Source organism: Budorcas taxicolor, chromosome 3 (genome assembly GCF_023091745.1).
Source record: "Budorcas taxicolor isolate Tak-1 chromosome 3, Takin1.1, whole genome shotgun sequence".
NCBI lineage: Eukaryota > Metazoa > Chordata > Mammalia > Artiodactyla > Bovidae > Budorcas > Budorcas taxicolor.
This window is the reverse complement of record NC_068912.1, coordinates 82,911,245-82,926,649: the sequence shown is the minus strand read 5'-3', so window position 1 is coordinate 82,926,649 and position 15,405 is coordinate 82,911,245. Positions and strand designations below refer to the sequence as shown.

Sequence of the window (15,405 nt, the reverse complement as noted above, 5' to 3'; positions counted from 1 at the left end):
AACACTTAAGATATAGGAAAATGAAAATATAAAATCCCCAAACATTTAATATATCACTAAGGAAGCTCTCATATGGAAATTTATAGTTGCAAATGTTTATATTAAAAAAGAAAGGTCTCTAATCAGTAACTTAAATTTACATCTTAGGAAACCAGAAAAAAAAAGAGAAAGCTAAATCCAAAGCAAACATTAGAAAGGGTATCAAAAAAGACAACAGTTGAATGGAAATAAGTGAAATATAAACTAAGAAAACAACAGGCAAAAACAAAAGTCATTGAAACCAAACATGGATTCTTCAAAAAGATAACATTTTTAAAACTTTAAAGTGATGAAGAAAAAATACATAAAAAGGACTCAAATTACTTAAATCAGGAATGAAAGAGGGAACAGCACTACAAATCTTAGAGAGAAAAAGGATTATATTAAAATACAACAAATACCTGTAGGCCAACAGTTAGATTAGACAACAATAAGATAATCTGAATGAAATGAGTATTTTTCTGGAAAGATATGCATTACTGAAACTGACTCAAGAAGGGAGAGAAAATATGAACAGATCTAAAATAAAAGATTTAGTTAGTAAAGAAAATACTTACCACAAAGAAATGACCAAGCCAAAATGGCTTCACTACTGAAAACTTTCAAACTTTCAATAAAAAATTAACACCAGCTGTTTACAAACTCTTCCAAAAACAGAAATAAGAATTCACAATTCATTTCTATGACACCAATATTATCCTGATACCAAAATCAGAGATTACGAGGAAGAAAAACTATATACCAGTATCCCTCAGGAACATATTAATAGAAGCAAAATCACTATACAAAATACTAGGAAACAGGTTCTAAATAAACACCTATAAAAATTATTAACATATAGCATGACCAAGTGGGACTTCTCCCAGAAATTTATTAGTTTAACATCCAAAACCAATCAATTGATGCAATACACCATACAAAAAGACTACAGGACAAAAACCAGACAAGTCATCTCAATAAAAGCAGAGAAAGCATTTTATTAATATAAAATCCAATATTCTTCCCTGATAAAAACACTCAAAAAGTTAGGACTAGAAAGAAGCTTCCTCAAAATACTGTATTACATCTATGGAAAATCTACAGCAAACATCATACTTGATAGTGAAAAGACTGAATGCATTCCCTCTAAGTCAGGAATAAGGTGAGGACTAATACACTAGGTTCTTATTAAGACAGTTAGAAAAGAAAAATAAATAAAGTCATTAAAATGGAAAAGGAAAAGTTAAACCACTTTTTTAAAACTTATACACTAGGTTCTTGTCAAGATAATTACAAAAGAAAAATAAAAACATTGAAATGGAAAAGAAAAAAGTAAACCAATTTTTATTTGCAGATGACATGATCTTGCATATAGAATCCAGAGAAGAAAAAAAAATAGAATTAAAAAATTCAAAAAGGTTTCAAAGTACAAGATTAATATTAAAAAGCCAGCTGTATTTCAACCTCTAGAAATAAACATTATAAAAATGAAATTAAGAAAACAATTCCATTTAAAATAGCATCAAAAAAACACATGAACATACATTTAACAACAGAAGTGCAAGACTTGTACACTGAAAACTACAAAACACCATTTAAAAAAACTTAAGACCTAAATAAATGGAAAAACATTTCATGGACTGGAAGACTTAATACTGCTACAAGGGAAACTCTCCCCAAATTGATCTATTAAATCAACGTAATTTCTATCAAAATTTCAGCTGCTTTTGTGCAGAAATTAATAACAGATTCTAAACTTCTTACGAAAATACAAGAGCTCAAAATAGTCAAAAGAATCTTGAGAAAGAACTGGAGGACCCACATTCCCAATTTCAAAACTTACTGCAAAGCTAAAATTAAAAAGACAGTATAAAAATAGCATAAGCTTAGACATATCCATCAATGAAACAGAAATGAGAGTCCAGAAAAAAGCCACATATCTACAGTCAATTGATTTTCAACAGTTATGCCAAGACCATTTAATAGTGCAAGAATGATCTCTTCAACAAATGGTGTACGAACAACTAGATATCTACTTAGAAAAGATGAAGCTAACCCCTACTTCTTATCATGTACAAAAATTAACTCAAAATGAACTATACCCAAATGTAAGAGTTGTAATTATGAAACTCTTAGACAAAAACATACAAGTAGCTCCTTTCCAGTCTTGAATTAGGTAATGCTATCTTAGGTACAATAGAAAAAGTACAAGTAACAAAAGAAAAAAAATCAAAGAAATTGAACATCAAAATATAAAACTTCAGTGCTTCAAGCAATGCCATCAAGAGAGTAAAAGGACAATCACAGGATGGAAGAAAATATCTTCAAATCCTTTATTAGATAAGGGACTTGTATCCAGAATATGCAGGAAAAGAAGTAACAGTTAGAACTGGACATGGAACAAAGCACTAGTTCAAAACTGGGAAAGGAGTATGTCAAAGCTGTATATGGTCACCCTGCTTATTTAAATTATATGCAGAGCACATCATGCAAAATGCTGGGCTGGATGAATCACAAATTGGAATCAAGATCTCCAGAAGTATCAACAGTCCCTGATATGCAGATGATACCACTCTAATGGCAGAAACTGCAGAGGAACTAAAGAGCTTCTTGATGAGGGTCAAAGAGGAGAGTGAAAAAGCTGGCTTAAAACTCAACATTCAAAAAATGAAGATCATGGCATCCAGACCCATCACTTTATGGCAAATACATGGGGGGAAAGTGGAAACAGTGACAGATTTTATTTTCTTGGGCTCTAAAATTACTGTAGATGATGACTGCAGCCGTGAAATTAAAATACATTTATCCCTTGGAAGAAAAGCTATGACAAACCTAGACAGTATATTAAAAAGCAGAGACATCAATTTGCTGACAAAGGTTTGTATAGTCAAAGTTTTGGTTTTCCAGTTGTCATGTATGGATGTGAGAGCAGGACCATAAAGAAGGCTGAGCACTGAAGAATTGATAATTTTTAACTGTGGCACTGGAGAAGACTCTAGAAAGTCTCTTGTACAACAAGGAGACCAAACCATCAATCATAAGGAAATAAACCCTGAATATTCACTGGAGGGACTGATGCTGAAGCTGAAGCTCCAATACTTTGGCCACCGGATGCGAAGAGATAAACTCATTGGAAATGACTCTGATGCTGGGAAAGACTGAGGGCAGGAGAAGAAAGGGGCGACAGAGGATGAGATGGTTGGATGGCATCACTGACTCAATGGACATGAGTTTGGGCAATCTCACAGGAGATGGTGAAGAACAGGGAAGCCTGGCGTGCTGCAGTCCACAGGGTCACAAAGAGTTGTACATGACTTAACGATTGAACAACAAATCTAGAATATATAAACGACTATTTATATAGTCATTTATAAATTATAACTATTAATTATAACTTAATTTTAAGAATACAAAAAAAGCTAGTTAAAAAATGAGCAAGTAAATAATAAGAAAAAAGTCATTTAAAAAATGGGGAAAAGATATATATTTCTCCAGAGAAGATATACAAACAATAAATGCACACAAAATGAAACTCAATATCATTAGCTATCAGGGAAAGGCAATTCCAAACCACAATGAGATACCACTTGATCTGCACTAGGATGGCTATATTCAAAGGACAGATAATAAGAGTACTGGCAAAGATGTGGAGAAATTGGAACCTTCATACACTGCTAGTGTAATTTTTAAATGGTATGGCCACACTGGAAAACAGTCTGGCAGTTCTTCAAAAAGTTAAACAAAGAATTATATTATCAGAAATTTCATTTCTAGCTATATGTCTAAGAGAAATGAAATCATATGTCCACACAAAAGCATGTACATGAATTTTCCTTGCAGCATTTTTATAATAAACAAAAAGTTGAAACAATCCAAATGTCCGTCAACTGATGAATGGATAATAAATGTAGTAGATCCATACAAGGGACTATTATTCAGCAATAAAAAAAAATAAAATATTGATACATTTACAACATGGATAAACCTTTTAAACATTATGCTAAGTGAAAGAAGGTAGTCAAAAGATTACATATTGTATAATTCTATCAATATGAAATGTCTGGCACAGGCAAATCCATACAGACTAAACAGATTACAGGTTGGTTAGCAGAGTGTGGGGACTTGAAGAGGATGAACAGTGACCATCAGTGAGTATCAAAGTGTTTCAAAATTAGATTGTGGTGACAGTTGCAGAAGCTTATGAGTATAACAAAAAACACTGAATTAGAAATCTTAAATGGGCAAATTATATGTGAATTACATCTCAATAAACCTGTTAAGAAGAAAAAGAAAACCCTTTCAATGCCTCATTACATTGCACAGTTGACAAATAAAACAAGCCTATGTAAGCAAAAACTATAGAACTATTTTATATAAAACACTCTTACCTCCAGTGCTTATTTCTACCTCTGTAGAATCTCTTTCCAAACTCCCAGCACTGCTAACAATATTCATTAAATGGATTGCAGTCCAAGCAAAAGGCATGCGATACTTCCCAAGTCTTTGACAAAACTGATCAGCTTGACTTTTCAGCTTCTCCAATTTTTCCTTATTCTGTAAAACAAAACTTTATACATTATATGATTATGCTCAAAAGAAATGAATTAAAGGCTATATCATAATATATAAAGGAAAATACAAAGGTTAACAATTTTCAATTCTCAGCAAGATGGAAAAACAATCCATACCTTTTAGCAATCAATTAACAGTGTATGCGTACATGCTAATTTGCTTCAGTCATGTCTGATTCTTAGCGACCCTATGGACTGCCAGGCTCCTCTGTCCATGGGATTCTCCAGGCAAGAATATTGGAGTGGGTTGCCATGCCCTCCTCCAGGGGATCTTCCCCACCCAGGGACTGAACTTGCATTTCCTGCCAATTCCTACACTGCAGACCGATTCTCTACTGCTGAGCCACTGGGGAAGCCCCAATTAACAGTATATTAACTACTAAAGAACCTTAACCAGTTCTACAATTGCATCTAAAAAGTCTTTAAAATTTGTTTGTCATGATCTTATTTGGGGATAAAACAAAGGAGAGCAAGTGTCAAGCATGTTAGTGTATGACATGTACTATTTTATGAAAGAAATACAGCCATGTTCCAGTCATCAGCTGTCAATCACAAAATATTCTAGGTTATGACTTATTAATTTTTTAAATTCTATAAAAAAATGGAAGCATTTGGGCCACTTTGAAATAATCAATAACTTATGACAACTATGATGTAGAAGTAGGTAGGGCACAAACAGACCAACAATAATATGTCCAGAATTGTGATAAGAGAAGCAAACAAAAAAAGTACAAGGGGACTAAATCCTTGAAAAAGACTAATAATCCAAACAGTACATGCTTATCTGGAAGACAACCTGAAGCTGGCTCAACTTTTAGGCTATTCCTGAAACAAACACTAATGTGGCCTGCAATAGTCAATCCATAGTTCAAGGGTGAAAATCTACACCAAAATCTCTCATGTGCTCTTTCCATATAAGATGTCAGTGAGGTCATACTCTAATGGCAGTGTCTTACCATGGGACTCAGGACTGAGAAAAGATGAAGGGATACCGAAATGATAAGAATGTTTTTTACTATGTCTATTATACCTCCAAAACAGGTCCTTGCTTTAGGAGTACTTACAGAGAATTAAGGACCCATACTGAAATTATGTAAATACGTAAGGGAAGAGTGAAATAAGCCACAGTGACACACCTATGAGTTTCATAGAACAGAGAAAATTTACTTTGTAAAATGATGACCTGGGGAAAGCCAGAATACTTTAACCCTACTTTCAACCAGATATCTAGGATCTAGGAATCAGAGAACATCATGTGCTCCGATGTACCCATATTAGCAAAAGAGGCTCAATTCTTGTTATAAATCTCAGAAAAACAGAAAGCAACAATTTTCTACATTTTGGTGATTTGTTCAATACTCCTCAAGCACACTTCTCCTGCCTGTCTGACATTAAATCATGTGTTCAAAGATCCATAAATCACCTTTTACTCTTATAGCTAACTCAGAGTACCTAGAATTTGGTACCAATTATTCATCAACTATTTTTGCTTCATAAGTTTATCCAAATTCTATAAATTTGTTATCTGTTGGCAAAGGGGAGAATATATTTTCTATTTTTACAATATTCCTTAATTATCTGCCACTAGACTGATATTCAAAATTCATCTGCTTTGCTAGAAAGTTTCATCAACATCACTGTTTGGTTAAAAAAAAAAAAAATCATGGTCCAGTGGTTTGAATTCCATAAATCCACTGCAGGGGGCATGGATCCCATTCTTGGCTGGGAATCCCAAAAGCTGCAAAGTGTAGCCAAAAAAAAAAAATCACTATTTTGTAAATACAGAAAATTTTTCATTATTTAGGAATTAAACTGAATTACTTTCTCTCCAAGAAAAAAAAAATTTAAGAGTCAACTAGTTTGGGGTTGGAGAGATGTCAAAGAATAGCATACCACATGACTCAAACCAGATGACGAAGGAAATAAAGAAGAAAGAAAACAAGTAGGCCACCAGAGAAAGAAAAGAAAATTTCAGTAGTAACATTATTTAATAGGCTCAGTATAGCATCCTCTCAGATTGTAATTTTGGAGATCAGAGACTATTTAAGGCTGGGCTTGGTGACCTGAGGCGAATGGAGGGTGACTGCTAACAACGATGAAAGTGGGGGAATAAGCGGCATGAAACTCTACCTTGGTGGCATCTGCTTCTTTGAAAATCATATACGGTTCTGCACACTCTCCAATGTCTCCCTGCTGCAGCACTTTTTCTAGCTGTCAAAGGCAAAAAAGGAAAGATTAATTAAGCTTAAAAATAAAAGCAATCAGCCTGGAATGCAAGGACAGTTCAACATATAAAAATCAATCAACTTAATACATCACATTAACAGAATAACAGAACAAAACCACATGACCATGTTAATTATTGCAGAAAAAAGAATTGGACAATTCAACACCCTTTCATGATTTAAAAAAAAAAAAAATTCAACAAACTTGGAAAAGAAGAAAACTACCCCAATAAGAGCCCATCTATGAAAAGTTCACATCTAACATCTTATTCAATGTTGAAAAACTGAAAGCTTTTCCTTTAGAATCAGGAACAGGATAAGAATGTTAACTTTCGCCAATTCTATTGAACAAAATACTAGAAGTCTGAGCCAGAGCAATGTGACAAGAAAAAGGACGCCCAAAAAATAAACAAAAACATTCAAATTTAAAAAGGAAGAATTTAAATTATCTCTATTTACAGCCAACATGATCTTTTACAGAGAAAATCCTAATATTCCACAAAAAAACGATTCAGTTCAGTTCAGTTCAGTCGCTCAGTCATGTCCGACTCTTTGCGACTCCATGAACCGCAGCATGCCAGGCCTCCCTGTCCATCACCAACTCCCGGAGTCTACCCAAACCCATGTCCACTGAGTCGGTGATGCCATCCAGCCATCTCATCCTCTGTTGTCCCCTTCTCCTCCTGCCCCCAATCTTTCCCAGCATCAGGGTCTCTTCCAATGAGTCAGCTCTTTGCATCAGGTGGCCAAAGTATTGGAGGTTCAGCTTCAACATCAGTCCTTCCAATGAACACCCAGGACTGATCTCCTTTAGGATGGACTAGTTGGATCTCCTTCCAGTCCAAGGGACTCTCAAGAATCTTCTCCAAAACCACAGTTCAAAAGCATCAATTCTTCGGCACTCAGCTTGCTTTATAAGTCCAACTCTCACATCCATACATAACCACTGGAAAAACTATAGCCTTGACTAGACAGACCTTTGTTGACAAAGTAACGTCTCTGCTTTTTAATATGCTTTCTAGGTTGGTCATAACTTTCCTTCCAAGGAGTAAGCGTCTTTTAATTTCATGGCTGCAATCACCATCTGCAGTGATTTTGGAGCCCAGAAAAATAAAACCATCCACTGTTTCCACTGTTTCCCCATCTATTTGCCATGAAGTGATGGGACCGGATCCCATGATCTTACTCTTTACAACTAATAAATAAATAAATTCAGCAAAGTTGAAGGATACAAAATGAACAAAATAAGTTGTATTTCTATACCCTAACAAGCAATTCAAAAAGGAAATTAAGAAAATAATTCCATTTATAATATCAAAAAGAATAAAGTACTGAAGTATAAACCAAAAAGCTGAAAGATTTGTAATCTGAAAACTGTAAAGAGTTAAATAATTTTCTACAAGAATGCCAAGACTATTCAATGGGGAAAGAATAGTTTTTCCAACAAATGGTGTTTAAAAAATCCCTAAATTTCTAAAGGCAAAAGAATAAAGTTGAACCCTCACATTATATACAAAAATTAACTCAAAACAGATCAAAGACCATCCCCCCAAAAAAACCCTAAAACTATAAAACTCCTAGAAGAAAAATAAAGGAAAAGCTTCATGTGATTAAATTTAGTAATAGATTCTTGGATATTACACAATAAAAGCAAAGGCAACAGAAGTAAAAATCATTAAACTGGATTACATCAAAATTTAAAACTTTTTTATATGATAGGACACAATCTACAGGGAGAAAAGGCAATTCTCAGAATGAGAGAGAAAATACTTGCAAATCATATAACTGATAAAGAATTAATATCCAAAACAGATAAAGAAATCCTACAACTGAAGAGAATAGCAAATAACCTGATTTTTAAATGAGCAAAGGATTTGAACAGACATTTCGCCAAAGAAGCCAAACAAGTATCTAAGAAACATATGACGAACACACTCAACATCATTAATCAATTTGCTGTTGTTGTTTAGTTGATAAGTCATGCCTGACTCTTCTGTGACTCCATGGACTATAGCCTGCCAGGCTCCTCTGTCCATGGGATTTCCCAGGCAAGAATACTAGAATGGGTTACCAATTCCTTCTCCAGGGGAATCTTTCTGACCCAGGGATTGAACTGACATCACCTGCATTGGCAGATGGATTCTTTATCACTGAGCCACCTGAGAAGCCCTTCACTAATCCCTGGGCTTCCCTGGCGGCTCAGCGGTATCACTGGGCCTCCCTGTGATGCTGGTGGTTTACTGAATGGAGTATGTAAATCAACTGGCCAACCTGCAGGCACCTGGAAGGAGCACAAGCACCTAACAGAGTACAGCCTAGATGAGCTGACCACCAGACAACTTAGACGCATGAACTAAACAAATGCTTACTGTTGGGTGCCACGGAGATTTTTGTCTTTTTGTTCTTGTAGAGGAATAACTAACGAATATATAGACCAAGGGAATTTTCTCTCAAAAAACAAAATTATATTGCTGGACTATGATAAAAGAAAACTTTTAAATATAATTTAAAATTTGTACACATCTTAACTTGTTCATATTTTTGAAATTACACAATAGTCTTTTTCTGTTTATATACAAATTTTTATGTGTGCTTAGGTATATGTGTATGATTTTACACAATTGGCACCATATGGTATAAACCATCTCATTTTCAAGCAGACAGTATTCCAATCATCATCGCTATCTTTCTAGTTCATTCCCTCAAATATGTTCTATTTTATGAAAACTTACTATTTTCCCATGTAAAATAATGGTGTATACACATTTGTCAATTATTTTAATATCTAGAACTTTACTTATAAGTGACTTTCTGAAGACCACTGCTGCTAAATCTTTGCTTGGAGAATTGTTCATTGTAACTAAGATTTAACCTGAATTCATAGGAATCTATCCACAAATTAGGACATTATTCCTGTGGGTAAATAAAATTCATTTCATGACAATCTACTTTATAACCTTATTATAAAATTCATTACCTTTTTATGATAATTTTAAGGTAAAATGATTAAAGACTATATTTTAGGCAACTCTCAAGTCAAGGTCAAGTTAAGGTAAATAATTATTAAGTTATCCTAAGCTAGGTAGCTTAGTATTCAAATTTTAGTATCTGTAATCCTTCTTCTTAATTGATTGATAGTCAAATCATAATGCTCCATGATTTCAATGATTTAATATTAACATTTATATAATTTAGGAACTGCATGATAAAACCACAGTATAGCTCCATATCCAAATAACCATAGATGGTTAGTTTAATATGCCAATGCAGCTAAGTTATCAAATACCAGTCAAGATGTTGCTGTGAAGGTATTTTTTTAGAGGTGATTAACTTTTAAATCAGTAGACTGAGTAAAGCAATTACCCTTCATAATGTGGGTGGCCTTATCCAGTTAGTTGAAGACCTCAAGAACAAAGACTGCTGCTGCTGCTGCTAAGTCGCTTCAGTCGTGTCCGACTCTGTGCGACCCCATAGACGACAGCCCACCAGCCTCCTCTGTCCCTGGGATTCTCCAGGCAAGAACACTACAAAAACTAAGGTTTCTCAAAGATGGATTCTCAAGACTACAACATAGCAATCCTCCATATGTATATGTACCTTCCTCCTATTGATCTGCTTATTTAGAGAATTCTAATAAAGCTTCCCACTCAAGAAGAATTTAGGTAGCACCTATAGTATACATCCAATATTATGTTAAAAATATTAACATGAAAATATAGGCAAAGATAAAATCTTTGACCTTAAAAAGCTTGTGATATTGACAGGCAGACAAGTACACAGACATAACACAAATAAACAAATATATTTAACGTTATTCTCACCTTTATTACAAGAAAAACATCTTGGGAAGGATAAGTGATAGAAAAAATAGCTGATCTTGCCAGGGTGGTAATGGCAGCAGGTGGAACATGTGGACGTAATAATCCTTTCATCTGCTCAGAATTAAGGTCAAAATAAAAGTTTTCTGAAATCTAAAACACATATTCATATGTTAAATTTAAAACCTGTGCATTTTATAAACACTCACAAAAACCATAAATATTGTCTTAAAAGATTACAGTTATTAAACAATTATACTAACATACAATGTACCATACATTTCACTATCAGTGAAGATATACAAAGATCTTTACATATCTAAATCAAAACAAAAAGAATTAATGCAAAAACATATTCTAAAGAACCATATCCCACACTCTTTTAGTAAATTTGACTTCTGATAAAGTATATAAAGAAACTATTATTAAGATGAATTACCCCAAGTTGACTCTTTGAAAATTTAAATAACATTTCAGAAGATGTGATTTAGTAAATACAAGATGCTAGAGTAGAGTTCCACAATATGCTGACAGCAGAAGTCATTAAAGGCATTTCACCTTTCTACTGCACGGGAGGCTTAGAATACTAAAAATGCTGTATGATAAATCCTCTGAAAAACTCCTAAGTGTAACAAAGATATAACAGCAAAACCGAGAGCAATATTTTAGACAAGAATATTTAAAATATAAATAAATGATCTTTTAATAATAGCTAGTGAGAATTTAAAAATTACATCAACAAAACGTCACTGTCACCATCAATCTAACTCTTTATACATCATTCGCCTAAGATGCTTTTCTTGTATAAAGTTACTCCTGCTACTTCTTTTTGGAACTCTTTCAATGAAACAAAAAATAAGTCAACTAAACTATTTTACAGTAGGAAAATAATGTCTCACAGTTCTATTTTCTTTTTAAAAATATCCATGTTTAATAATAGTCTCAAAAAATCATTATCTTATAAAACAAATTAGAAACAGGTTTTAGAACCTCTGATTGTGACAAAAGACTATGTTCAAATTATATAACCTTACCTTTTTCTTTTCTTTCACATCATATAAAGCCAAACTTGCAAAAATGGGTTCAATTTCAATCTCAAACCTTTAGGAAGGAGAAGGATGAGTTTTAAATATATACATAAAATACACAGTTCGAGAGAAATTCTCATTCCAAAAATAAATTCTCTCTATACCTTGTACTTTTATCTACCTGTCTTATACCATCTATACTACCCATCTTCCTTGAACACACTTTTCCATGTATATCTTCCACAGTCTAAATCAACTGTTAGCACATACTTCAAAAGCTTAAAAAAGAAGTCCACCCCCTGGTGGCGCTAGTGGTAAAGAACCGGCCTGCCTACACAGGAGAAATGAGAGATGTGGATTTGATCCCTGAGTGGGGAAGATCCCCTGGAGAAAAGCATGGCAACCCACTCCAGGATTCCTGCCTGGAAAATCCCATGGACAGAGGAACCTCACAGGATACCGTCCACAGCATCACAAAGAATCGGACAAGACTGAAGAGACTTAATACACACCATGAAACAAATATAAAATCAACTCTAAGGAAAAAGATACTACTGGTATTCCTCAAGCCAAGAACAGTGTCTGATAAATACTACAGATTTCAGTGAATGTTTTTTCAAGTTTTAAGATAATTATATAACTGAGGCAAAGAATCATCTTCACCTGTGAGCCAAAAGTGCTCTGAAGTTCAGCTTCATAGGTAAGGTTAAATGCTTGGAAGCATTTAAAATTATGTATAGAACAATACTTTTCGAAAGGACACAAACACAAATCTACTAGGATTTTTTTTTTTTACTGGTACTCAAAACATTACTCCAGAAAAGAAAAGCTATATAGTAAACAAAATAAATACTCACTTTAGTGATAAACATTTTACAAGAAGTCTTTGACCAAAATGTTCTTTGGGCACATCAGGAACACTAAGTCGTTCTATCGGCTCTTCCTGCAAATTAACAAGCAACACCCAAATGAACATGCTTACCATGTTTCAACCCTTTACAATTTATTTTTTAAGAACTTATTTTATTAACCTACTACTTTTAGTCTTCACAAGTAAGCAAAGAAAAGAATGGCCTATTTATCCTCAAACTAAAGTCATTAGATTGTAAGTGTGTTCAATTATATCTCATTTACAAAAAGCTTAGCTATATTTCCATTAAGTTTTATTCCCCACATTTATCATAAAACTATTAATATATACAGTTCATACTCCCAAAACATCTATCTCTATAATCTTTTGCTTCTTTATCCAAGTTTCTATACCTCATCTGGTGATGGATGCAAGGCAAAGAGTTCCTTGTGACGGTTTGATTTCCTTTGCTCATCATTCTGACGGTCTATTTCTTCATTTGGAGTTCGATCAAGTAAATTGGGCAGCAAAGCATCAGGAAGCGAATTTTTCAAGTCAAAAATACTGCAGGCCCAGCTACCCCTTGGAGTATCATCTATTGACATTGAACGTCTTTTAAGATCATCCTGCCAAGCAAAACATTAAATATATTAATCAATGAATAAAAAATAAACTATTTTAAAAGAACATCTTATAGTCATTCAAAAATAAAAGTATTACTTGTTCATCCTGGTAGTTGTTGCCATCTGGAGCGTCATCAGATTCAAACACCTGTTTCGGCAAACCTTTTTGCCTTTCTTTCTGTTTATCTAATGTATTAGGATTAAATCCTGTTCCCAGTTTATGATATCTATTCAAAATAAAATAGTTAAGTAAATATCAACTTTCCGAAAATTCTTCATGTTCATCATCATTACATAATAAGCTAACTCTTCTCCATACCATTTCTTTACATAGTAAGAATATATTCTGGCAGTTTTGAGTATATTAAACATTTAAGAAGAAGAAGTGAAGTCACCCAATCATGTCCAACTCCTTGAGACCCCATGGACTGTAGCCTGCCAGGCTCCTCCATCCACTGTATTTTCCAGGCAAGAATACTGGAGTAGGTTGCCATTTCCTTCTCCAGGGGATCTTCCTGACCCAAGGACTGAACTGGGGTATCCCACATTACAGACTCCTTAACGTCTGAGCCACCAGGGGAGTCCCATTAAACATTTAACCAAAGGTTTAAGAAAATGTCCATCCAAAGTTCCTTTAATCCAACTAGACAGCAGATTATGAGTTTCCAGAAGTAAATCATAATGTCCTTCTTTTCATGACAATCCTGTGGATATACTGTATTTTAAGTTGTACTTTCAATTAAGAAAACTGGTCAGTAAAAAGAAATGATGGGAAGCCAGGTTAAAAATAAAATGAAAGAGTAGAAAATATAAACTGCATTCATAACTAAATTTTTAAAAGGCAAAATATAGAGAAAGTATTGAACCATTAAGTTTCAAACAGCCAAAAAAAATTTTGCTGTACCTCATTATGTATAAAAGATCTCAAGCAACCTAAAGCTTCAGACTTCTAAAATGAAAAACAGCAAGATCTACACCATTGTATGTGTGTATATAAATATATTTATATATATACTTAACATATATTGTTATATAATATATATCTTAGGCTAAGAACTCTTAATATAAGCTTTTTTCCAAACAACCCAATATCCAAGATTATCAGAGACACTACAATCAAGAGCATTTACTGTGCCATACCTCATATAGTCACATTGGGGGAAATTTTAATTGAACTATAAACAATTATAATTACCAGAGGATATTATGGTTTATCAGTCAATTGATGACACAGTAAATAAACATACCCAATATGAATTATTTACATTGTGTCTTGTTGCTAAAGGTACTGAAACAGCAGCTACATGATGTTCATATCATAGCATAATCATAGAATAAAAAACAGCAGTTTTCCCTGGAAGAACCAAAACAAAGATATGCAATATAGTAACATGAAAGTATTACTCAAAAGCAGATGTTCTAATATTTCATGAAAGTTTAAAGTGCCTTAGTTTGTGTAAAAGTGTTTGCAAAGTGACAAAGTATGAATTCAAACACAAGCCTGATTAACTAAAAATCATGTTAACGAAAGACAAATAGATAAAACTTTATAGCCAAAACCATCACTAGATAATTTTTGAAAGATACTGAACTGTTTTCTAGTCTTTGCATCTTTTGTTCTCAATGGAAATATTTGTATTTTAAAGGACAAAATACACTGTTGCTTTTCTATATGAAAAAGTTTTCTTTAAAAATATTTATTATTACAGAACCAATCCATGTTCATTGCTGAAAATTTAAAAATACAGACTTGTAAAATCATTATATTTCTACTACTCAGAGATTATCAGTGTTGAACACTCCTATTATTTAACTAACTGGACCTTTTCCTAGCATATATATTATGTACACACATACATACTTGTAGTATTTGTATTTTTAATAAAAACAAGATACAGTGGAAAAGAGTACCTTCATTTGTGAAGTTTTATATCTAAGCTACTCTAATAAGCCAGAATACTATTGAATTTTATGTTCTAAAAAACCAATAGTATGAAATTCAAGAGTACTGAGATGAAGGACACGATTTATCATTAATACTCTTCTGTATTATCATTCTGTTCCTCTAGTTAGTCGCTATGAGGCTCTACATGATCATCCATCCACCAATCCCTTTTCTTTGACTTTGTATCTTAGCATTCTCTCCTTCAAATTATTCTGTTCCAGCCACATCGATCATTTGGTATTTCTTAACAGTCCTAGCATGCTTCCAATATGGAACCATTGCAGGTACTGCTCTTTCTCTGTCAAATACACTCTTTCCCATGATATA

General features: G+C 33.5%; 1 protein-coding gene across 1 annotated transcript in view; it reads right to left on the bottom strand.

Annotated features, from left to right (window-relative positions):
• DOCK7 (dedicator of cytokinesis 7) overlaps nt 1-15,405 on the bottom strand; it is a 158,788-nt gene that overhangs the window by 129,223 nt on the left and 14,160 nt on the right. The window contains exons 5-11 of the mRNA XM_052638059.1: nt 13,231-13,360; nt 12,924-13,136; nt 12,518-12,603; nt 11,667-11,733; nt 10,636-10,785; nt 6,720-6,800; nt 4,407-4,572 (exon numbers count right to left, since the gene is read on the bottom strand). Coding sequence (XP_052494019.1) covers nt 4,407-4,572; nt 6,720-6,800; nt 10,636-10,785; nt 11,667-11,733; nt 12,518-12,603; nt 12,924-13,136; nt 13,231-13,360 — 893 coding nt within the window. The remainder of the gene's footprint in view (nt 1-4,406; nt 4,573-6,719; nt 6,801-10,635; nt 10,786-11,666; nt 11,734-12,517; nt 12,604-12,923; nt 13,137-13,230; nt 13,361-15,405) is intronic.